Source organism: Myodes glareolus, chromosome 7, assembly GCF_982192425.1.
Source record: "Myodes glareolus chromosome 7, mMyoGla1.1, whole genome shotgun sequence".
NCBI lineage: Eukaryota > Metazoa > Chordata > Mammalia > Rodentia > Cricetidae > Myodes > Myodes glareolus.
In genome coordinates, this window is record NC_142032.1 from 103,936,374 (window position 1) to 103,961,171 (window position 24,798).

The 24,798-nt window shown below is 47.2% G+C and overlaps 2 protein-coding genes and 1 pseudogene across 6 annotated transcripts in view; 1 reads left to right on the forward strand and 2 right to left on the reverse strand.

The window, feature by feature from the left end:
* Window positions 1–1,609: 1,609 nt before the first annotated feature.
* On the forward strand, window positions 1,610–23,126 carry Plekhb1 (pleckstrin homology domain containing B1). 5 transcript variants are annotated; one of them, XM_048429760.3, is made up of 9 exons: window positions 1,610–1,804; window positions 3,820–3,931; window positions 7,871–7,946; window positions 9,257–9,409; window positions 12,830–12,932; window positions 14,035–14,074; window positions 17,089–17,193; window positions 21,437–21,536; window positions 22,082–23,126. In XM_048429760.3, exons 2-9 carry the CDS (start codon window positions 3,914–3,916, stop codon window positions 22,216–22,218), a joined length of 732 nt encoding a protein of 243 aa, XP_048285717.1. In that variant the 5' UTR covers window positions 1,610–1,804; window positions 3,820–3,913; the 3' UTR covers window positions 22,219–23,126. The 5 variants fall into 5 exon arrangements, with proteins under 5 accessions (XP_048285717.1, XP_048285716.1, XP_048285721.1 ...); XM_048429759.3 differs by lacking the exon at window positions 1,610–1,804 and adding an exon at window positions 2,830–2,962; XM_048429764.3 differs by lacking the exons at window positions 1,610–1,804; window positions 17,089–17,193 and adding an exon at window positions 2,838–2,962.
* Window positions 11,008–11,197, reverse strand: LOC148121574 (Nuclear RNase P; annotated as a pseudogene).
* Window positions 12,549–24,798, reverse strand: part of Rab6a (RAB6A, member RAS oncogene family) — a 56,509-nt gene continuing 44,259 nt past the window's right edge. The window contains exon 8 of the transcript XR_007231047.3: window positions 12,549–12,978. The gene's annotated coding sequence lies outside the window, so the exon portion shown is untranslated. The remainder of the gene's footprint in view (window positions 12,979–24,798) is intronic.

The window sequence follows — 24,798 nt, forward strand, 5'->3', positions numbered from 1 at the left end:
GACTTTAGAAAACATCTTTGCTTTTCTTCATATCTATCATACCTTTCGTTGAATATATATGTCTTTATATGTCTATATAATTAATGTTTAAGTTTTCCACAATGAACAATAAATTTTCCTGCAGTAACCTTTGAAATTTCCAGGACGTTGTTCCATAACAACTCCACCTGGTTGATATGATGTCATGATATTGATAGCGCTACTACAAGACCTATTTTGGGTACCAGCTTCATAAGATGGCTCCAACTTGGTTAGCTGAAATGGTGCACATCTTTTACAACACTCTGGCCAGACCTCGGAGACTATTTTCAATCTCACCAGACATTTTGAAATTTAACCATCATTTTACTTTCACAGAATCCCCTAGAAAGAATGTCACCCCAATGACAGCTGGAAGTAATTTTAGAGAACGACGTCCCCTCTCCCAGCTAAGTTTGTCCTTGGGTTTAGGGACATCATTTAGGGGTTGATTATAATTAGTATACGGTTGAGGGTTGGGGGAGGAATTTTATAAGCTCAGGGATCTTTTTGGAAAAAAAAGAAAGAGGGAAAATTGGATGATGGGATAATAGATTGGAATTTGTGAGTTATTGTTTATAGACAATTACATTGGCATAGATTCTTGTATATGGATACAAAGTTAAATTATATTGACCATTGCATGCATGCATGCTTCTACCTCTGTTTAAAACATTTTTTATGTATTGATATATATATATACTTACCATATTGCAATATACATTTCTACCTCTGATTAAGATACTTATATATTGTTTATGTATTGATAAATATATTTACCATATTGCAGTATATACTTGTATGTTGTTTACATTTGGAGGTCATTGTCCTCATTTATTGCATAGTTGTTTATTGTCTTTAAGTTAGATAGGTATTAAGAATTATAGATTAATAGTCATCTATGTTTGTCATATTTATAGTTAGACTAATCGGGTTTTTTAGATGCATAAAGATTATATTCTTTATAAATAGATAATCTTCAACCTCTTCAAAGAGCTGTAGAAAATGGCATTTAATTTAATCTTAGAGTTCTGTGGTAGTGAGACACAATCGCTCCTGGCACCACCGATCTATTCCCGAGAGATTGTTGAGCACCAAAGACATTTCACTTGGAGCTTGTCTTCTTCTTGGCAAAACCGGCCTCTGGGCAAGGAACTGCCCATACCTCAACTACTGACAAAATACATAGTATCCGGAAATGGATAAGCATAACTGTCAAATCTTGCCAAGGCAGGGTAAAATGGTTTTGAAACATTTCTTGCCTTTAAAAATAATCTGTCAGTTATTCTAGGCCTTGACCAAAGTAGGTTGCTTCAACGCTGCAAATGTGACTTTGGGTGATTGCCCAGGTAGCCAGTTGTCTCTGTGATTTGTTGCATGTTTTGGAAGTTGTTTGATTGCACTTCCTAATTACTCAGGTAAAATTATTTCCTTTCTTCGATGGGGTTGAAGACTAGATAAATATAGTTACTTTCCTCTCATGACTTGGCCAAGTTATTTATTATACAAGACTTAAGCTAGTTAGAATAGGAGATTTGTTCTTATTGTATATAATTTTGTAGTAGGTTTAGAACTCTCTTACTTAAACAAAAGGGGGAGGTGCTGCAGGAGCTCCTTCCGTTCCTTCAACCAATAGCCTTTAAGATATCAGCCCACTAGGGCGTGGTCTCCCTGACTTGAAAAAGCAGTGGTAGCCGCATGCTCCCTCTCTTGCTTTGGACTCTGCTTCTGGCTACCAGACACTTTTCCTGGTCGTGCAGGAGGCTGTTGTCTAGGACGGTGATCTGTAAGTTTTTCCCTTTAAATAAATAACCCTTTTACTAATCATAATTCCAAACTGGTGTGGTATTGTTTTGTGACTTACTCCTTTAAGGGTCATTCTTTCCCCTCCTGACTCTCCCTGGCTTTTTTTGTTTCTTCCCCAATCAACTTACAGGGTCCTTTTGTTCCACTAAGATAGAAATCATAGGGTAGACAAGGAGACACCTTCAAATGTTGATGTCTGGCAGCTCTGTATTTCCCTAAAGTTTGCCTGGAGGTAGGTAGGTGGGGGCAGCAGCAGGTGGCACCCTGTAGTGTCACAGTCTTCCTGAATGCCTCTGGTACTGGGACATGTAGCCCCACAAGTCTTACAGATTTTGTGAAGACTTAGGAAGCTGGGATTCCTCAGTCTCTGGCTGTGGCTGGCATTTCAGCTTTGAGGCAGGCCTATTCACTAGGAATCCTCAGCCCTTGAAAGCAGTCAGTGTTACAGCTGACCTGAGGTGTCTTAGATCCTCAGCCCTGAAGACTTCACAGCTCTCTGGAACTCCTCCATGAACAGGGCCATTCACAGCCTTTGCTCCTGCCCAGTCTCAGCTCTCCTTGCCATCTCTCTGTTTCTGTCACCCTTCTTCCTACCCTGGCCACTCTAGAAATGTTCAGCTGCTCTTCTTCAGCTGCCAAATAGCTGACTGCCTTGTCACTTTCGTGGCCTGGCAGTTTCTTCCTTTATGTTATTAGCTGACATGTACTGCTGACAGTAGCTAAGAAACTGGGAGAAGATTTCTATCAGGCTTCATGTGCAACACCAGAGAAGGGATGGGCCTTTAGGTAACTAGAGGAGCCTGAGTGACCCCCTTATACAGCCAGAGTCCTCATGTTTGGATCCATCATCACCTGGTCTGCTTAGTACCAGTCACTGCCATGGAGGTTTACTTTTGGACCAATCACACCTTTGCCTCTGGAGGACAGTCACAGCAGTCCCTCCATATGGCCACCAGGTGGCGCGTTTCCTTCTTGCATGGGTGGACACAGACAGTCGCAGCCGGTTCAAGTCTTGTAATCCAAACCACTGGAAGCAGTCTGAGCTGAATCCGCTTTCTGGACTTGGCGTCATCAGCTGTTATCCTGCACACTTTTTTTCAAGCCAACTATGGAGATTTCAAGACCAGCTTGCAGTGGCGTAAGGGTTCTCCTCCTGGTTGTTGACTCGGTTTTTGTTTGTTTGTTTATTTTATTTTGTTTTCTCCTGGCAGCCAGAGCAGCAAGGGAGCTACTAATGGGGGAGTCAGATCACCCTACTCCCAAACCTTTGTTTATGTCCAGGAAAGCGAACTTCAAAAGGAGCATCTAAATGAGAACAAAATTCATTATCAAAAACAGTACTAGCAATTATCACAGTGTTTTAGCAATTTAACCAGCCAAAGCTTCGAGATAGCTCTTTGTCTCCCTTCCTCCCCATATCTGTCTATTCTTTCCTCCTTCCCTCCACCTCCTGTCTCCCCTTTTTTTCCATTCCTCTCTTTCCCTCCCTCTTTCCATCCTGGCTATAGGGAACAGAAAAGTTAGAACTGGGTAGGGTGGGACTTTCCAGAGACTAGAGAATGAGTTGAAGGCATTAGATGAAAAGCAGGGAGGTTTGGAAGGTGTGGTTCCTAGGACTGCCAAGGGGGATAAGCAGCTGGCTAAGAGGATCTATTGTGGTAAATCCCCCAGAGAGGCACACACTGCACGGAAGGGCTGGAGCTCTGGGGTGGAAAGAAGGCTTACAGAGCCTGGCTGTACAGTCAAGGCTGGGGTGATGGGCACAGTCTTCTAGGCCTCAGAAAGCTCGCCCTGACCCTCATTCCCCGTCGTCTCCCTCCCACTCTCCTCCCAAGTCTATTTTGGAGACCTAGGTCAACACCACCTTGGAATCACCAGGTGACTTACCCAGGAACTGAAGGGCAGAGGAGATCCCAGTCAGGAAAGTCGGGGAGTGAACTGGACCCGAGGGCTAGTCTTTAGGGCTAGTGTGGCCCTCCCTGCCTCTCCCTTCAGGTAGCTCTTTCCTGATCTCCTTATCGCTGAGGCTGAAGACCAGAGCCCTACTGTTGGAACCTTCTTGGGAATGCTGCTCTGACCAACAGAAACTATGAGCCCTGCAACTCCGGTAAGGAGGAGTTCTCTGGGACAGAAGGGAGTTGGGGTGGTGGCCTTTTCCAAACAGGTGAAACTCTGGTCTCTGGCATTCTCTGTCTAATTCCACATAGGTGGGGATTTTGGACTGAGCTAGTCAAAGTAGTGACCCTAGAAGGGCAGATCCAGGCGATAAAATATTTCTCTTCCTCAAATCCAACCCCTGATCCAAAACCACTGTGCCCTGGGACCTTACAACCATGTGATATAGCATCCTGTCTTGAATGTATCTCACCCAGGTAGTCACAATACCACAATGTTTAGGCTGCCACCCAATCCTTGTTATATCCTGGCAACTCTGTAGCTTTGTCCCTTCCAATTCACATTTCCCCATCCCCCATTCATCTTCTAAACATACTGAAGACCCCTGAATTTTCTACCAGCACTTATGTAGGGTTCTTAGATCCACACAGGGGAAATGCTACTGGCCTTCAAGACTCCTCAGCCTCCTCTGGGAAGCCTTTATGAACATCTAGGGCCAAGAGGGAAACTTTCTCCTGGTTAAGACACCCTTTGCATTGATTCCTTTTCCTCCAGTCTCTTCCAGTAGACTGGGAATCAGGGATAGACTGAGAAGGTAGGCTCCTGCTGCCCAAGAACCCTCCAAAAAACCAACCAGGACAAAGCCTGACTTCTTTCTGCTAAATACATGTGTGTGTGTGTGTGTGTGTGTGTGTGTGTGTGTGTGTGTGTGTGTGTGTATAATTTGTTCACAGATTTTGTGAGGTGGTGGTGAGAAATCTAATTTGTAGCCCAGGGTAGCTTTACTATGTAGTTTACTGTGTAGTCAAAGCTAGTCTGGGATTCCCAATCCTACTATGTCAGCCTCCCAAATGTCGACCATGACACACAGACTTTGTTTGATTTAAGTATAATTTCCAATTAATTTTGTTCCAGAGGGTATTGTTTTCTTCAGTCTGTAAAGGAGTTGGAGTCTTTCCATGGGACACACGGCCAAGGGTCTAAACTGGGACAAGGGTGTTCAATCTTCAGGTTTCAGGAGGGTGTTTGTTTTCTAGAACAACACAGTTCTCTCACTGAGAAAGTTGCCCAGACTGGTCTTGAACTCATTCTGTAGCTCAGGCTGGCCTCGAACTTGTGATCCTCCTGCTTCTCAGCCTCCCAGGTATCTGGGGATTATAGATCTGTACAATCAGGCCCAGCTTCTGCTGAACTTAATGTCTTGTCCTTGAGTATCATGGAGGCAGTTTGTCCAGCAGCAATCATACTTGGCTGGAGCCCTTTGAGACATGTCTCTCTCTCTTTTTTTTTAAAAGATTTATTTATTTATTTATTATGTATACAGTATCCTCAGTGCTCTGCCTGCAGGTCAGAAGAGGGCACCAGATCTCATTACAGATGGTTGTGAGCCACCATGTGGGTGCTGGGAATTGAACTCAGGACCTTTGGAATAGCAGGTGGTGCTCTTAACCACTGAGCCATCTCTCCAACCCCCGAGACATATCTCTTCATCCTCTCTATCTTTCTGACTCTCTTCTCAAAATGAGACTTTAAGCTGAACATTCTTTTCGTTTTCATTTAAAATTTCTTGGTTTTGAGACAAGGTCTTATTATGTAGTCCGGGAACTCTCTCTTAGATCAGACTGGTCTTGACCTTTGAAAATCCTCCTGCCTCTAGCACTTGCCTCTTCCTCTTAAAGATTACAGGCCAGACTTCAAGCTACACATTTCTCTCTCCCTCTTTTTTAATGATCTTATTATTTTTACGTGGAGGTGGGGTGAATGAGTATACATGTGCGTGTGGAGGTAGTCACCCACCTTTCTTGAGACAACGTGGCTTAATATTTATGATCAGGTGAGGCTGGAAGGTTAGTAAGTCCAGGGATCCACCCATCCCTTTCTCATTGGGACTGCCATACCAACTTTTAAAATGTGGTTCTGGGGATCTGAACTCAGTTCCGTGTCATGTTTGCAAGTGCTTTACTAACAACAGGGTTTCTCTGTGTATATCCGTGGTTGTCCTGGAACTTGCTCTGTAGACCAGGCAGGCTGGCCTCAAAGATCCACATGCCTCTGCCTCCTGAGTGCTGGATTAAAGGCTGCGCCACCACTGCTCGGCCACCCACACATTTTTAAGAGAAAGTACTTTATGTCAAGGACGGAGTGTAGATCAGTACTTAGCAGGTCCTGGAATCTAGTACCAAATGAGAAAAAGAATTTTATGAAAAGTAAGCAAACAAATAAATGTGTTAATAGAAAATTAAGTTGGGTGTGGTGGTACACACTTGTAGTCCCAGCTGCCCAGGCAGACCATTTGAAGGGCAGGCCTAGAAATACAAGCAGATCCTTGTTTCAAAACAAAAAAGAAAAACAGAAAGGAAGAAAATAAAAGTATATGTGTAGCCTCTTACCCCTTCTGGGGTTAGCACAGGACTGATACTCTAGACTGTTCTGCTCTGCGGACTACAAATAAGTAGTCTGCTCTGCAGACTACAAATCCCAGCTTGTCTCGGTCATTGACTTTTTCCATGCCACGCCCCCTCCCTGGGATTGAGTTGGAACTAGAGGGCGGGGCCTGAGGGTAGCTGGGTCCCAGGCATAGCCTGGGGAGTGCAAAGCCTCACGCCCTCTGAGGTACGCAAAGCATAGGTGCAACTGGCTAGGGGAGCAGCTTCCTCCAGTAGCGGGCTTTTGTGGCAGCAGTTTCGGCAACAGGTGTGCACAGGTGGGTGCATCCAGGGGAATTTGAGAGGGAGTGTGCTTCTGACTGTAAGATCTGTGTCAGACCTTGGAGAGGAGAATGAGCTAGAGGAGAAACACAAGACGCTAAGGCTTCCACTCTCGGTGTGCCAGCCCTAGTTGAGCAGGTGGGGGAAGGGCAGAGGCGCCTTCTCGTAGTAAATAAGTCGTCCTCTATAAAAGGCACCTGGACTCCATCTAATCTAAGCTCCACCACATACAAGGGTGTGCCACTTGCCCCTCTCACCTCTGTTCGACCACCTGTAAAGTAAAATAAAGGTCTCCATTTAACAGGGCTGGTCTGGGGAGGTTTGCAGTGGCTGGCAAACGCTGCCTTTTGGAGCGAGGGCGGGGTTTGTCTTTAAAGACTAGACGTGCTTGTCCCACACATACACTTATGATTCTGCGTAGGCCTGATCCTGCATACCGTGTGGTGGTTTTTTTTATTTGGTTGGTTTTGGCTTTTTGAGACAGAGTAACTCTGGCTGGCCTGGAACTCATTATGTAGACCAAGTTAGCCTATAATTCACAGAACTCTGCCTCCCTTTGTCTCCCAATTGATAGGATTAAAGGCTATGCCACTACACCTTATTGGCACTGCATCTTTTAAAAGCTCTTGAAGAGAAGCTGAAATGACTGGGTGTGGATACTGGCTCCATTGCTTCGTAATCAAGGAGGTCTATGTAGGTTGGACCTCTGCAAGCCCCAGTTTCTCTGTTTTTAAAATAGGAATGAAGGCACGAATAATTGGGAAGCTGAAGTAAGATAATGGGTGAAGGCAGAGAAGTGTATCAAGCACACAGCCCCTGTGGGGTTCCAATGTGAAGGAGGCTCTTCTATCATGGAAATTCATTGCCCTAACTCTGACACTTTGTGCTGGTCCCATTTTCTAACACTTGATGAGCTTTAAGAATTCCTCACTCAATCCTTACCTGTGCCATTCATAGAGCAGGGACTTAGCAAGGTCTGGAACTGAGCCTAGTCTGGCTCTCATCCCCACCCTGTCCTATTGGATGGCTGCCTGCTGACCCCAGTGGGACAGTGTGCCCATTCTCTGCAGGAGCAGAGCCTTGTGGGGTGGGGAGGAAGGTGCCTGGCCTATGTTTGTTGACTAAGGCAACTTTGCATGGTTCTAGGGAGGGTAGGGCTGGGAGCTTCATTCTCAGGAGCTGCATTGAATTGTGAGGTTTGTGTGTTCTGGCTTTTCTGACAGGTCCCACCGGACTCCACCCTGGAAAGTCCTCTTGAAGAAATGGCCCTGGTGAGGGGTGGCTGGCTGTGGAGACAGAGTGAGTGTTGCTGGGTCAAGTCCTTGTATGCCTTGTGCCTGATTCTGGGGCGGGATGGGAAGGAGGGACACTAGTTTACACATCATGGCAGACCTTTCTCCCTACACCAGAACCTTCTGGTCTACTCTTTGTTCACGCTCTTCCCATTTCTGGCTGTTTAGCAAAACTGTACTCTTCTAGGCAGACTAGATTTCCTTCGTTTGAGGAACCCCCTCTGCCCCTGCAGCATTAAGCTGAGTCAGAGGCTCCCTGCTCAGTGCCCACACTAACTGATAATACCGCTGTTTTCACCTGTCATTATTCCCACCTCCCTTCCCCATCCCAGGCTGGCCCTAGACTCTGAACTGTGCATTCCTTGGGGTACAAACTAAGCCTTGTGTGTCCATAGCATCCCAACCCAGGTGGGACACAGATCAAGGCCCAGACAAAGTTAGACACACCTCGTTTTCAGAGCCATAGCTCTAAGAAGCCCTCTTTTGGGGGTGTTGTGAGGCACTGAGGGAATATAAAGTTTCATATAGCCCTAGTTGACCTCAAACTCACTATGTGGTCAAATATAACCTTGAACTCCTGTCTCCACTACCTGAGTGCTGGGATTACAGGCATGTACCACCATGCCTAATTCTATTTATTTTCTCTGAGATGGGTCTTACTCAGTAGTTCAGACTAGCCTTGAATTCCCTTCAGTTATCGAGTGCTGGAACTATAGGTGTGAGCCTCCACACCTGGCTAAGAAGCCCTCTAATGTTTTGTACATCCTATTACCATTTCCATCGTAAAATGTCACAGTAGTCCCTCCCAGTCACCCCCAATGCTGTAAACTGAAGAATTGTCTTGGAGATCTTTGGGATAGGAACCCCCATGGTCCTTTTTCTTGTCCATTTTTAGTTCATTTGGTTTGACAGACACCAGTCCTTTTGGGTTTTAGAACCTGTGGGGAGATGTAGGTCCCCCATGTGGTCCAAGAGGCAGAGACAAATGACTAACTCAAACCAGAGATAAGAAACAAAATAGAGGCTTCCAGTAGGGAGAGAATTTTCCTTTGAAGAGACTTGGGCTTTTCTTGGAAGCTTTCACAAGTTGGTATGAGTGGCCCGTCACAGTTGAGCCTCTACTGTGTGTCAGGGCAGTGGCTGGCAGGGATGAGAAATACAGAAGAGGCCTTGTCCTCAATTTTAGAGGGTAGACAGACAAGAAAGAAGTGATGGTGATGGAAGCAGAACTGAGGGGATTTGGGAAGCCTATCTGGGAATCTTGCCCCTAGCAAGGTCAGAGTTCAGCTTCCCCAGTGGGCCTGGAATATCCTGCAGGCTCCATCCTCCGCCGCTGGAAGTGGAATTGGTTTGCTCTGTGGTTGGACGGCACGCTGGGTTACTACCATGATGAGACGGCACAGGACGAGGAGGACCGTGTGCTTATCCACTTCAATGTCCGAGACATAAAGGTCGGCCAAGAGTGTCATGGTGAGCAGAAACACTTCTCTGGTGGAACTCTGTCCATGGTCATGGTTTTTCCTGTATCTGAGGTCTACAATTGGGAGGTTTTTGGTTGCTTCTGGACAGCTCCCACAAGCACTACTTCTGGGCCTTTGCCAACTGCAGGTCAGTTAGCTATGAGTTAAGAAACTGGTCCTTGGTTGAGTTCCTACCTGTGCTGTACTCCAGAGGTTAGTCCAGATAAAATACCTGCAGGTACTTGCGGGGCGCCATCCTGTCCAGCAGGAATGAACCCCACCAAAAACGAGAATTCCTTCTCTGGTCACATCTTTATTTGGAGCATTCCCTTGAGGAAAATTGGGGGAAGGGACGATAGAACAGGGACGAGAGAAAGCTTAGAGAGAGAGCGTTGGGCCCCGAGGCAGCTGCTTTTAAACGGTGGAGCGGCTTGAACGCTGTCCTGATTGGTTAATGCCATTCTGCTGGTCTGAGCATGTGCAGGCAAGGGTGCAGGCAGGGGTGCTCAGCCCCACATGGCTACCTCCAAACTGCAGGACCACCTGTGCCTCCAGGTGGCTCCCAACATCTCCCCCTAATTATTGTCTTTAAGAGCAATAAGGCAAAACTATTTTCCAATCTGGTCCCCACCTAGACGCAGCATGCCAAGGATATCTCTGCTCCCACCCATCTCCAAGGAGGGAGAAAGGCAGAATAGAGTCAGTCAGAAAATTGTTAAGAGATGCACAGGGTGTTGCTCAAGGCGATAACGTGAAACAGCTGCTCTTGACACCGCCCAGAAGGTCATCTCTGCTGTCTCCGCATGAATCTTCCACAGCAGGACACTCAGCATCCACTGGGTCATCTTCTTTATCTCTCTGGTCGGTCTCGCTGGCATCCAGATGTATGTCAGCATTCCTAGAAAAACATAAACAAAACTCTCCTCCCAAATTAACATTTAAGAGTATTAAAAACTCTCAGTGTAAAAATTCAGCACAATCAGTACTGGAAGTAGGCTGGTTTTGAACTTAGAGATCTGCAGGTCTCTGTTTCAAAAAGCAAATCTTGTTTGCCTGTACCAGCAAAATTTTGAATTAAAAATTAAGTGTATAGAATGCAAGAGAAATCCTTTCTCTGGGGGAAGCTGTCACTGGTAGTGTAGTCCCCCTCTATTGTTTAAAAACCAAAGCAGTTGTCATTGGGAATTGAACTCATAACCTTTGGAAGAGCAGGCAATGCCCTTAACCGCTGAGCCATCTCTCCAGCTCCCCTATTTAGATGGAAAAACCTCTAGGTAACATTGTTTATTTCATCCGTTGCCAGGGGCAATAGGTAATGATAACCAGGTTGACGCGCCTTTATTATGATAATTAGGACCAGTTCTTTGAGGGAGAATGGACGTCGATCATCTGGCTACTTCCTGCTGACAAAGGGGCGATGTTTGGGGGGATAAATGTTTTTATCTGACTGAATTTTTGGCGACAAATGTTTTTATCTGACTAAATTCTTGGCGACCTTGGCTGAGGGCGGCGGCAGCAGCGGACAGCGGCGGCTGCCACAGCTCCGCCTCTGAAGCCCATTATGGCGCGCTCCGCATGGCCCCGCCCCGGGCCGTGCGCGGGCTCGCCGTTTCACCTCAGGCAATGAACTCGCACCGCCGGCTGTGAGTCTTTTTCAAGCTCCGGCGAGGGGGGGCATCCGCCCACCCGTGGAGGGGCTTCTCCTGCCCGGTCCGCCCGCGCGCAGAGCCCCGTTCTCTGGGAACTCACCTCCCCGCTCGCCCATGTTGCTATGGAAACACAGTTTTTCCGCAGAGCCGATTCAGCTCCTCTTTGCCTTCTATGGCGCCGCTGCTCACCACGCAGCTTCCGCCTCAGTCAGGCGAGTCCGCTCAGGTGCTGAAAAAGTCCTCCAAAAACCATAGCCCCGCCAGAAGGCCTCTGATGTCACACGGACTTTAGCCCGCCCGCGACCTGGCTATTCGCAGGCCTCTGCGGACTCCAGCAAATTTCCCGCCAGCAACTGGTTAGCATGGCCACGCCTCCCGAACGAGCTAGCACTGGAGAGTGCAATTTTGCGTCTCCCTCCTGAGTAGCTGGGATTACAGGTGTGCACCACCGTGCCTGGCCCACTTCCGTGTTTCTAATCAGGCATTACCGCTCAAAGGCGGGCCGGCTGCCGCCAGCACTCTCAGCATGATCAAGCAGCTTGTCTTTCTCAGTCAAAAATTAAAGTTTTTTGTACGTGAGAGCCAGAGACTGAGCTCTCTTATCAAAATTAGGCGAAAATCACCTCCAAAAGCTCTGTGGCTCTTTAAGAACAGGGAAGGCAGTGATCAAGTTCGCCTCCCTACGAGACTGTTGCCTCCAAGTCTCTTATCAGCGAGTACGCAGGTGGACGGAGAGGGAGCGGAAGCCGCGGTCTCCCGTACCCCATCGTCCTCAAAGTCCCGCCTTAGTTACCTCGCCTTTTTTGCTGCTGTTTACATTCCTCCTGCACTGAACTTAAGGGATTTTTCTTCCCCGTTGCTTTCTGTACCTTCTTTCAGATACCTTAACTTTGATTTTTTTTTGTATTTTCTTTTCTATTTTAGGCCTATCCTTTGAAATTCCTTTTTACATTTCTTTTCCTCCCCTTTCTGGGGATTTCAACCGACGTCACTCACCGCTCCATGTTCTCAGAGTTCTGAAATTCAAGGCTCTCTGTGCTGGTGTCTGATCTTGGCTTTTTCTCCCGGGCTTTCTCAGGGTCCCCCGGCGTAGTTGTCAGGGTCCCTCAGCGTCCGGGGTTTCGAGCACCAGTTGCGGGGCGCCATCCTGTCCAGCAGGAATGAACCCCACCAAAAACGAGAATTCCTTCTCTGGTCACATCTTTATTTGGAGCATTCCCTTGAGGAAAATTGGGGGAAGGGACGATAGAACAGGGACGAGAGAAAGCTTAGAGAGAGAGCGTTGGGCCCCGAGGCAGCTGCTTTTAAACGGTGGAGCGGCTTGAACGCTGTCCTGATTGGTTAATGCCATTCTGCTGGTCTGAGCATGTGCAGGCAAGGGTGCAGGCAGGGGTGCTCAGCCCCACATGGCTACCTCCAAACTGCAGGACCACCTGTGCCTCCAGGTGGCTCCCAACAGGTACTAGAGAGTGGACGAAGATGAATTAAGAAAGCTCAGAGAAGTGATGTAACTGACCTAGAGTTACACAGTGAATTTAATGCTTTAACCAAGACTGAAGCCATAGCATAATACAGTAACTGAGAGACGCTATAGGAAGCCAGTAATATGAAAAGGTTGGAAGTGTTTGGAGGGTATAGCAGACTCACAAAAAAGTATGCGGGATCAGAAGTTAGCAAATAGGACCCCAAGAAGTAAGCCCCTATCATTGGGTGTGGTTTCCTGGAGTAGGAATAGCTAGGACCTATTTCTGGAATCTTCATGTATATGTGTCTTCTTTCAGATGTGCAGCCCCCAGAGGGCAGGAGCCGAGACGGTCTGCTGACAGTGAACCTACGGGAGGGTTCACGCCTACACCTGTGTGCAGAGACCCGGGATGATGCCATGTGAGTGGATTCACGGGATATGTGGAGTGGGATCTTTGGATGCAACCTGAAAGGGAATTAAGACCAGTTAGCAAGGTTTTATCATATGGGCTGAGCAGAGGACAGCGATATAACTCCTGGTAATTGGCACATACACAGAGAACTCAGAAATTGAGGCACGCCTGCTTCGAGTGCTGGGCCCCTGACATTAGGCAGTCTGTGAAGTGATCCCTTACCTGGGCTAACTGAAAGGAGCAGGCATACCCAGTGGCATCTCAAAAGAGCCTCTTCGAAGAGATGCCATGGTCCTGCTGTCAGAAAGCAACTGGCAGTGTGCAAGCAAGGCAGCCCATCTTGGGAGTCTGAGGGCGATCTCCTCAGTGCCATCTATCCCCTTACATTCTTTCTCTTCCCACCCTCAGCCTGAACAGCGGGGCCTCTGCCTAGAGAAGAAGGAAAGAGATGGGTGTGTGTTTGTGGGGACAATCAAGATCTGGGCAGATAGCATAGAGCTGCCTTGTCCACCCTAGCCAGATGCCATGACAATCAACAAAGGCCCAATTGTCCTGTATTCACTGGGCATTCTGGAGGCTTGGGTCATGGTTTGGGAAACTGTGCAAGTTGAAATGTGGAGATGGGCTGCAGGCAGAGCATTACTCAGACATGCAAGACTCAGAAGGCCCCTAAGATGCCCCCACAACTCAACTGGGATAAATGAGGGGAAGAGGCTGGACTAAGAGTTATTAGCTCGCCAGGTAGTTATGGCATACACCTGTAATCCTAACCACTCGGGAAGCAGAGGCAGGCAGATCTATGCATTTGAGTTCAGCATGGTCTACAGAGAGAGTTCCAGGATAGTCAAAGCTACACAGAGAAACCCTGTCTCATAAAAACAAAAACAACAAAAAACAAACCAAAAACCAAACTCAACCAATAACAGTTATTAGCTTACCTCAGGGCCCATCCATGTGACTAGAGCAGTAGAGCAATTGCTTTTGTCTACCTGAGAGTTGGGAGAGGTGGGGGTTAGGGGCCGGGTTGGGGATGAACATCTACAAGGTGGGAGCCCCATATGTCTACCCTGCAAATCTTTCCTCATGATTCGGTGGGTTTTGCTTTGCAGAGCATGGAAGACAGCATTGTTGGAAGCGAATTCTACCCCGGTGAGCCCCTACTCTCTTCTCTCTGTCTTACATGCCATGGAATCATGGGTCACTCAGACTCGGTCTCTGCCTATTAGTTCAGTCTAGAACAGAGAGATTCATGCAGACTCAGCCCCCTGGAGTCCCCTGTGGAGAAGGGAGGAGTCAGCAGGTACTCCCAGGAGGGAGGAAGAGAAGCCTCCAGGAGGACTCACTGGAGGGTTGCATAGAAGATAGAAAAGAGGGATGCATGTGTTATCATGATGCTTCTCAGAACAGTCCTGTGAAGAGAGAGGAGTTAGTGTTCCCTCTCTGCAGATGGTTAAGGTTGAGGCTCATTCATTCACACAACAGATATACATCTTACTGTGTATTGGGCACCATGCCAGGGGTCAGGGACCGGAAGTAAACCAAGGGATGTAGGCTCTACCCTCCTGCACTCAGTCTAGAAGGAGCCAGATATAAAACAACTAATTAATTAATGATTCCATTTTGATATTAGCCACCACTGAATGAATGAATACTGAATGAATACTGAATGCAGAGGCATTCAGTATGTGATCCTTTTGGTTGTCTGATCCAGATGTGAGTTCATTTGAAGATGAAACTTGAAGGATAAACATAAATCGGGTGAAAGGTGGGACTATGGTGAAGGAGACAGCTTTCCAAGTAAGAGGGACCAGTATGAGCAAAGGCCTGAAAGAGTTCATTGTCAGATTGGCTGAAGTCCAGGTAATGGTGTGAGGGGTGGTGGAGAAGGACAGCTGGGGATTCAGGTCTGTGCCTTGTGTTAAGAATATTGGTTATTTATTTATTTATTTATTTTACTTAGAGTATCACTTTGAGTCTCAGTAAGCCATTGACAGTCTTTAAGCAAAAGGAAAGAATGGGCTGACCAGACCACATCTGTCTTTTAAAGCCTTTGTGCTAATCTACTTATATGTGTGGCGTGCCCATGTATTTGTGGGTGTGTGCACAGATGTGTAGAGGTCAGAGGGCAACCTTCCTCAACGCCATCACTTTATTTTTTTGGTTTTTCATTTTTGGAGACGGGGTTTCTTTGTGTAACAGTCCTAGCTGTCCTGAGACTCCCTCTGTAGACCAGACTGGCCTTGAACTACAGAGATTCGCCTGCCTCTGCCTCCCTCAGCCATCACCTTATTTTGTGACAGGGCTTGCTGGGACCTGGGGTTCACCAGTTTGCTTAGGCTGGCTAGTCAACAAGCCCCAGGGATCCTCCTGTGTTTGCTATCACATGCCACCATGCCTGCTTTTTACATGGATTCTAGAGGTGAAAGTCAGGTTCTTATGCTTAAGCACTTTACTAACTTAGCCTTCTCTGCAGTGTCAGATTTGTATTTTCAAAAAGCCACCCTGGAGCTGGTGGAACAGTGTGTGCTTGTGATCCCAGCACTTGGGAGGCAGAGACAAGACAACTCCAAACTTGGGGTCAGCCTGGACCAGAGAGCCAGACTGTCTCAAAAACAAGCAGAAAAAGGCAGGGAGTGGACAGTAGGAGGTGAGAGTGAATACCCAGGGACCAGTTAGCTGGAGCCAGTCTCCCTGCAACAGGCTGAAGATCTGGGTTAAGTCTTGCAGGCTGACAGGCTGAGGAGCACAGATATTTAGGAGATGCAGGTGAGAGTGCTTAGTGATTGGTGGAAGTGAGAGTTTGAAGCATTGCCCGAGGCTCACTGTGGGCTCTCTCACCTGCCAGACTCTACAATCTATGTTTGCTGTTTTTGCCTGACACAGCTGAGACTTCTCTCACCTGGAGAGTGTCCACTGGGAAGTAGCAGAGGAGACAGATAGTTAGAAACCCTCTTGAGTATATCCACCTGCTGAAGCCCAGACACTATGCTAATTACCTGGCAGGGCTATGTCATTTCATCCTCCAACAAGGACTGAGGTTGGTAGCAGTTGGTATATTAACCCACTTTACAGACAGGGAAGCCAAGGTTTAGAAAGGGGAAAAGGACTCTTTCAGAGTCTCACAATCTTAAGTCATTGGAGGAGCCTTCACTGGAGACTTGGTTAGTAAACTTAGTGAGGAAGCTGACATTGGTAGGAGATGTGTGAACAAAGGCAGGGAAGACGGATGCACGTGTGCATGTTTGCACACTCTAAGGGCTGGAGTCTAGCCTGGTTGGAAGGTTTACCATGGAGGGAGTGGCATTGGTGAGATGACCTCTGAGCCCATCAGGGTCAGGTCGTGAAGGGTTTCAAAGTCTAGTTAGAGGAATAGCCTTTTCCTGAGGCTGCGGTCAGACATTGGGGGCTGCCTTGGGTTTTCAGGTGGGAGGTGGTTGTGAGAAGCTAGAAGGAAGACCAAGAATCATCAGAGGGAAGGAGCCAGGTTGTCTAACCACCCTCTGAGCTCCAAAGTTCCCCTCCCTCCGGCAGGGCCAGTCAGTGATACTGAAAAGACAGCAGGAGGGAGATGAGGGCTGACCGTTCTGCACTTTGTGATTCTATGACGCTGTCTTGCTCCTCCTCTGCCTGTCCACCTGCTTGCTGTACTGACCCCTCACCTCACGTCTGCCTGGTCTTCCATGTCCCCTCTCTTTGCTTCCCAGATACACATCCCTCTGGGCTCTGGCTTTATTAGAGTTGGTGCTTGTGTTTGTTTTTGTATTTGTGTCTGTCTGTATGTTCACATCTGTGTCTGTGGGCTTCTCTGTCCCTGAGCCTATGCAGGAGTAGCCTGTGTTTTGTGCCTCCATGTGCCCCCCAATTCTGGGAAGAGGCTTATGAGGATATAGTCACAGATGAAGCTGGAATTGTGGGGTAAAGAGACTTGGATCCCATGTGCTTGAAACCAGGTGGCGGGGGAGGGGAGAGCTAGAAGGAGGCCATTGTTCCTTTTTTCCTGAGTAATTGACACCCCTTACTCCATCTCTGACCTACTCCCAGCACATGAACAGCTGGCTCAGGACTCCCGTAGGGGCCTGGTAACACCTCCTAGTCTCTTAAGATGTAAAGGGCATCTGACATCTCCCTCCCTCTCCCTTCTTGGGTTTTTGTGACTGGAGCAGGCCCCAACTGGAGCCACCGTCCCACCCAGGAGCCGTCGAGTTTGCCCTAAGGTCAGGTGTACGACCCTCTCTTGGAACCCCTGTAAGGTTGAGAGGCGGATCTGGGTAAGTGCAAGCTCAGCCATTCTGCCTCCTTTCTGGCCATCAGGATGAGCCTCCAAAGTCACCTGTCCCATCCCTTTCCTGTTCATGGACATCAATGGCTCCCCTTTCGAGGCCCAGGGTATCCTCCCAGCTTTGCTTGCCACACTTCCTCTCCACTGTGCTTGCTCTGCCCTCTGCTGCAGCTGCTGTAATTCTCACCTCCTACTGATACTCTGTCCTCTGTTGCCCAAACCCTTAGCTTCTGTTCACATGACCAGCTGACTCTCATCCTTAAAGAACTACCTCAAAGGCTGCCACCTACTCAGTGAGGACTTCCCAGAGCTCCAGGCACTCAGGGCATAGTCCACTGTCACTGGTTCTTAGCACTGGCTTCATTTTACCTGGCCTCAGAGTCATTTTATTCCTGTTTGCTTCGACTCTCTGAAATGGGAACTTCCTCCAAGGAAAGGACTCAATGGTTCTGCCCAGTGAAACTCAGCACAGGGCTGGGTGTACAGTCAGTGGTCAGTGATGGGGGCAGTCTTACGAAGGGAGTGGATCTGTTCTTGGCCTGGATGTTTCTTGGAATCAGGACATAGTAGTTTTCTTCTTCCTCCTGCTCCTCTTCCCTCTCTCCCCCTCCTCAAGATTTTATTATGTATGCAGTGTTCTACCTGCATGTCTGCCTGCAGGCCAAAAGAGGGCACTAGATCTCATTACAGATGGTTGTGAGCCACCATGTGGTTGCTGGGAATTGAACTCAAGACCTTTGGAAGAGCAGCCAGTGGTCTTAACAGCTGAGCCATCTCTCCAGTCTGTAATTCTAACTGCTGAGTCATCTCTCCAGCCTATATTTACTTTTCTTATCATGACCAAACATCTCCCAAGAAGCAATTTAAGGAGCGAGAGATTTATGCTGGTTCATAGTTTGAGATTACACTCCTCCACATGTGAATATGAGGCTGCTTGCTCACATTCAGCCAGAGAAAGGGAAATACTAGTGTCCAGCTGGCTCTTTCATTTCCCTTCTGTTTAGCCTGGAATTCAAACCCATCTCTAATGGGGGTGGGGGTCCTCTCCTCCTTAGTTAAGTCTCTGGAAATAGCACAGATATGCCCAGAGGTGTGTCTCCCGAGTTCAGTCAGGCCAGCAATGAAGAACAGCTCACAGGTTCTGGGCCTCAACTCTTTCTCTGTCCCCAGGGCTTAGCAGAGCACCTGGTCTAGTGCTATGTGACATGGGAGCTTGTGGCAGTATATGGTCAGTTGCACTCTCTTTTCTTGCTCATTGATGCTGTGTTTTAGAATTGCTTAGGGACTTATATGACAGCAACGAATGTTGGTATCCTGTATGTGCTGGAGCCTCCTAAGTCTGGGGTGGGGCCTAGGAACTGTAATATAAATATAAATGCATATAAATATTCTGTGGTGCCAGGAATTGAACTTGGAGCTTCACATATGCTAGGCAAACACTGCTTTTTTTTGTTTTTTGTTTTTCAAGACAGTTTCTCTGTAGCTTTGGAGCCTGTCCTAGAACTTGCTCTTTAGACCAGGCTGGTCTCGAACTCACAGAGATCCACCTGTCTCTGCCTCCCAAGTGCTGGAATTAAAGGTGTGCGCCACCACCATTCAGTGTAAACACTGTTTGTAACACTGAACTATATATACTCCTAACCCAGAAATCTGCATGTTTAAGACTAACTTCTGGGGTCAGGTTTGTGTCTCAATGGCAGAGTACATGCTTAGCATGTGTGAGGCACTGGGTTCATCCCCAATTCTGGGGACTGGGTGAGGCTTCTGGTGATTGTGGTGTACAGAACAACTGAGCCCTGGAGTACTTGACCAATAGATGTAGTTTTTCTGGAGTTTCCCAGGATTAATGAGAAACATGCTCTGAGAGGTTACTTAGATTGATCAATGTTGCTCAGTTTAACAGAGAGGCCTGGGACTGCAAGTACAAGGCCTAAAAATTGGATTCAAAGACCATAAACCTAAGAATACAACAGTTTTAGATGAGGCCAGGAGGTTATTTACATGTAGCTCACTGATTGGGCAGCACTGTCTCTGCCCACAAGAGGGGCTGAGTCACAGGAGAAGTCCTTAGGCTTCTTTCTGTTCAGGTTGTTTCTGGGGTGACCTGCCTGTTGCCAGGTGCTCTGAGTTTTCTTTTGGGCATCCCAAGAGCTGGAGGGTAGGGACAGGGGCCCTGGAGAGGCATGAGGTTGTATTTTCCACCCACTCTAGATCCTCAGAGGCCAGCTTACTGAAGCTTCAGGGCAGGCACATGTAATAATGATTTCCCGTCCGCCTTAAGAATTCTTCAGTCTTCTTGAGTCTGACTTTTCTTCCCAACAATTCCTTTGAAAAATACCCCTCCCCACCAAGATCATCTAGTGTACAAGTTGTTAAAGTCAATGGCTTACTCTCTCGGCATTGGCCAGTAGGTTGTCAAAGAGCATATTGAGAAGGTAAAACTCTGAGACCTGGTGTGAAAGGCTAGTATGAAACATCCCAAGAAAGAAAATCCTGTGTTTGGTGGTATACGCCTATAATCCCAACACCCAGGAACCAAAGCAGGAAGATTGTGAGTTCAAAGGTAGCTTGGGCTGTGTATCAAACACCCATTCTCCCCAAAGAGCAAAGGTTCTAGAGACAGGCTTAGTGGTGTCTTCCTGTAACCCGAGTACTTGGGAAGTAGAAGCAGGAAGATCAGAAGGTCATTGTCATCCTCATCTATACGGTGAGTTCAAGGCCAAGCTAGGTTGCATTCAAAATCCTGTTTCAAAAATGGAGTGACGGCTCAGGCAGGAAAGTTGTTGCCATGAAAACATGAGAACCTGAGTTAGATCCCAGCACCCATGTGGAAATAGCAACAGCAATGCTATCTACAATCTCAGTGCCAGGGAGGTTGAGATAGAATGTTGGCCTGGCAGTTCGGGTTAACCACCAAGTTCCAAGTTCCTATCTCAACAATAAAGTGGAAAGTAATTAAGAAAGGCATCTTGCATCAACCTCTGACTTATACAAGCATACATGCATTCCCATACATAAAAGGGTAAAAATGAGAAGGAACCCCTTAATCAAGGTGCCCACATGATTTCTTGGCTTGAGTGCACAGTGTTGGCATTTAGACAAGAACATTTCCACCAAGAACAGGGCTGTGAGATGGGGAAATAGCACAGTCCGTATGTGTTAGTAAAGTTGGACACATACAAACCTTTTTTTCTGTTTTTGTTTGTTGAGAGAGAGTTTCTTTGGGTAGCCTTGGCTATCCTCTGGCCTCAACTCACCTGTTTCTACCTCCTGTGTGCTGGAATTAAAGGCGTGCACCACCACCACAGGCTAGAACTTCTAAAGAGAGTTGCCATTCTGATGTAAAGCCTTCTTGTGTAACACAAGAAGGGGGCTAAAAGGGAAGGTCCCAGGAGACAAGGTGGCTGTGATCCCCTTCAGGTCTGCTACCCCATGAGTAAAGGGGCAGGTTTGGCTTGGCAGTTACTGTTAATCATGCATTTATTTACTGACTCCTGTCATGCACTATTCCCTGCTGGTGACACAAACTGAGGGCTTTGTCCTTAAGTGGTACACATCTGGGGAGCAGGCTGGAAAGATGAAGACAAAGGATAAGGAGGGAACTATCTAAGACATAGAGAACCCAGGAAGAAATACTTCTGAGACCAGGAGGGCTTCCTGGAGAGGGTGACTTTTGAGCTAGGCTATGGAAGATTGGTAGAAACCTGAAGGAGCAGACAGCACTCCCAGCTTCTCTGTGCCTCAGCCCACAGCGTTGGGTACTATGCAGACAGCAATGCAGGACAACATCTCCCTTGGGACCCACTCTGTAGTAGGAACTGGATGATAGTTACTTCAATTCCTTCTTTTCCCTACTCTTCCTTTCCTTTGCCCCAGTCCTCTTTTAATTCATGCCTATGGCTTGGCCATAGTTCTCTCTTCCTGTGACTAAGAGAGTAATCAGGTTTCTCCAAGTGAGAGGAACTGTTGAGTTGTTAGACCTATAAAGGGGATCTGGGAGCCATGGAAAATTTGAGCAATGTAGGAAGCCAAGGTAGGTGAAAAGGCATCACTGGGAGCTAGATGTGAAGGCTGAAGTTTTAGAGAAGGGTTATGGATTTTATGGGGGAGGTAGTGCCTTTTCCCTTAGCTTCCTGGTGCCTGGGAGAAGGGTGGCTACAGGAGAATGAAGGGGTCAGGACCAAACCCAGACCAGGAAGTTCCTGGGCATTTGACCTGATTGGACTTCCCAGGTACGTGTCTACAGCCCGTATCAGGACTACTATGAGGTGGTGCCCCCCAACGCGCATGAGGCAACATATGTCCGCAGCTACTATGGGCCTTCTTATGCAGGTAAGTGCCCCTGACAAGCCTACCCATCTGCCCATCACAATCCTGCACCAAACCTTGTCCATGACGTACCAGTGAAGACTAAGCTTCACTAAGCTCTTTTAGGGCACACGTATGTTCCAAATCCCACCACCAGCACTCTCCGGATCTTGAGATTCAAAACAGCCATCCCTATTTCCTCTCTGATCTCCCAGCCTCCTAGGGCCTGCCCCACTCAGCCAGACTGCTCAGCAATGACATTCCTGTGCTGCTGGCGACCTCAGGTGGCCATTGCAGGAACAGCAATAACCTCCTTCCTATTCCCAAGGTCTTAGTTACTAGTGTCCATCCCCAGATATTGCATATAACCCCAAGCGCCTAGGGATCCTGAGGTTTCCTACAGCATAGTCCCCAGTCCCATGGTCTTTAAACATCAGTGGCAAGTGCACTCAAAGTCTCAGTTCCTCTGACTGGAGAGCAGAATGAGTTCAAAGTTTCATACCTTAATGAGGGATTGGATTAGGGTAACAGGGGTTAAATCTAACTAACCCCCTTGGCTCTTCTTATAGGCCCTGGTGTGACACACGTGATAGTGAGAGAGGATCCTTGCTACAGCGCGGGCGCCCCTTTGGCCATGGGCATGCTTGCTGGGGCTGCCACAGGTGCTGCTCTTGGTTCTCTCATGTGGTCGCCTTGCTGGTTCTGAGCCCTGGGGATCCAACTTCTGGACCTGAACATAGAACACAAGACCCTTTTCTTCGTGGACTACCTGTTCAAACCCTGTCTCATTTTGATCTTTCCCTCTCTACTAAGCTCTCTATGCCTAGCCCTACCACTCATCCTCCTTCCCTCTCAGAGGAAGCTAACATCTCAGGCAGACTTGGCCAAAATCCTCTCCCCTATTGCCAGACACCCCCATAAATCACAAACAGATCTATTTCTTCTAGATACAGCAAACATGATTTCATTTAGCTGTAAGTGTCTGAGGGATGGCTATCATAAGAAAAAACAACAAAGCTACAGTTATCAGTCTGACTAGGACACATGCAAGGAGCAAGGCTGGGTGCTGTTCACAGGAAGAAAGGGCAGAGAACATCCTTACATGCCCAAAGAATCAACACAGTTGTCTTGGTACTGAGGCAGAGTTTGGACTGTAGTGTCCTCCAGGCTAAGGAGCTTGCTTGATAAAGATGATGGGAGCTCTTTATGGAGGAAAGTTTTATGATTTCAACTATAATGAATATCTTGTCTGTTTTGTTAGTACTAGCACATATCCTTACTCCATACACAGGTTGTTTCCATTAGAAAATGTCTTTCTGATCCCATGAGCTCAGTTCTATTGCTGTGACTGTTACCATCTGCAGCTTTTTCTCTTCCTTTACTGACCCACCTTGGCACCTACCTGGGGAACTCATGTGCCTACCTGTAGGTGGCAAGCAATCTCTCCATTTGCTCCTGGTTCCAGACTCTTCCACTACCCTGTCCCAGTTGCCAATAGAAAAGCTAAAATCCCTGGCCCCAGTGGCCAGAGTATCCACTAAAGTTCTCTGTAGATGAGATAGGGCTCCATTGGCGCTGCTGCATATACTAATAAAGACATGACTGGTCCTAGAACTGGCTCTGCTTGTTTTGTTTCTTCAGGGGAGGTTTCATCAGGACATCTCTGTGACCACCCATTTACTGATAGAATTACGAAGTTCTAGATGGAATTGGTAACAACATGTGAGCTGAACAATTTCGGATAACTCATTTCTAGACCTTGCTTTCCCTACTCATAACATGGCAGATGGAAGTTGGCCTTATCTGAAGACTCAAAAGGAGAGGCTATGCCAGGGTCTCTGTTCTATGCTCTGAGCTGATGGATAATCCAGAGATGGCACTGAGACCACTGGTGTTAGAATATTTGTGTGTGTGCACACACCAGGTCAGAGGTCAACAGCCAGAGTGTCTCTATCAATCTTCATCTTATTTTTGAGATTTCTCATGGGTTTGGCTAAACTGACTGGCCCATAATCCCCAGGGATCCTCTTGCCTCTGCCTTCCCATGGCTGAGAGTAAAGGTTCATGCTGTGGCACTCAACTTTTTACTTGAGTGCTGGATCCTGATGTTTGTGTGACAAGGACTCTGCTGACTGGGATATCTCCTTAGTTATCAAGCTATCAAGTTATCAAGTTCTAATGAACTGTTTCTACAGTAGCTTCCCCTGTAAGAATTAAGAAGATTAATTCTTCTCATAGAAACCTGGTGGCCACAGACAAATAGAACCTCCATCAGGCTTCTGGAAGCTGACAAATAGCAGAAATAGTTGCAAGAACTGATTTAAGCCACAGAAAGGAAAACACAGGGCAGCCAGGGCTGGATGCTAGATTAAAGAATTGAGAATGAGACACCTCTACACTGAGGAAGCTGTCACCTGTCTCAAGCATAGGCACTGAGAATGAGTGTATGTTGTTGGATATTTGTATACTGTGTGAAAGTGTATTGCTGTGACCATTGTAAGAAAAACCTGAATGGCTAAAAGCTAGGCTTCAGGGCAGAGAGAGAACTCTGGAAAAAAGGCAGAGTTGTCAGTCAAGGACTAAGAGGAGACACGGAAGCAGGATGGGTGGTATAAGACAGAACTAGGTTAACAGAAGTGGGTTAATTTAAGTTGTAAGAGCTAGTGGGACAAGCCTAAGCCAAGGCCAAGCTTTCATAAGTCTTTGTGTTGTTATCTGGGAGCTGGTGGCCCAAAGAAAAATCCAACTACAACTATATATCAAGCTGAGCAGAGGGGGCAAATCTTACACTGAAGAGTTCCATAAACCCACAGAACCAGTCCTCTAAGCCACTTTTCATTGCAGTATCTTACCTGTTTTCATCAACTCCTCTTTTTCATGGCAACTGTAGTGTACTAATGCTAGCTTTGAAGACAGCTGCACTAAGTTCTCTGGCCCGTGGCTTCTATATTTTTGTAATGGGGCAGGAGAGTTAGATGTGGCTGGCCATCGGCAAGAATTTCCTTTGTTCTGTAAATGGCCAGAGAGTAAATACTTCAGACTTTGAGGTCCTAAGAACTGTTTTAGTGTTGTCTGCCAGGCAGTGGTGGAGTTGGGAGGTAGAGGCAGGCAGATTCTCTGTGATTTAAAGGCCAGCCTGGTCTACAGAGTGAGTTCCAGGACTGGTTTCATAGCTACGGGGAAACCATGTCTTGGAAAAAAAAAAAAAGAATTATTTTAAGTGTTCAATAGTATCTGAATGGTTTGAAAGTATTCCTGAGTTCCAGGAAAGCTTATTTATTTTTGG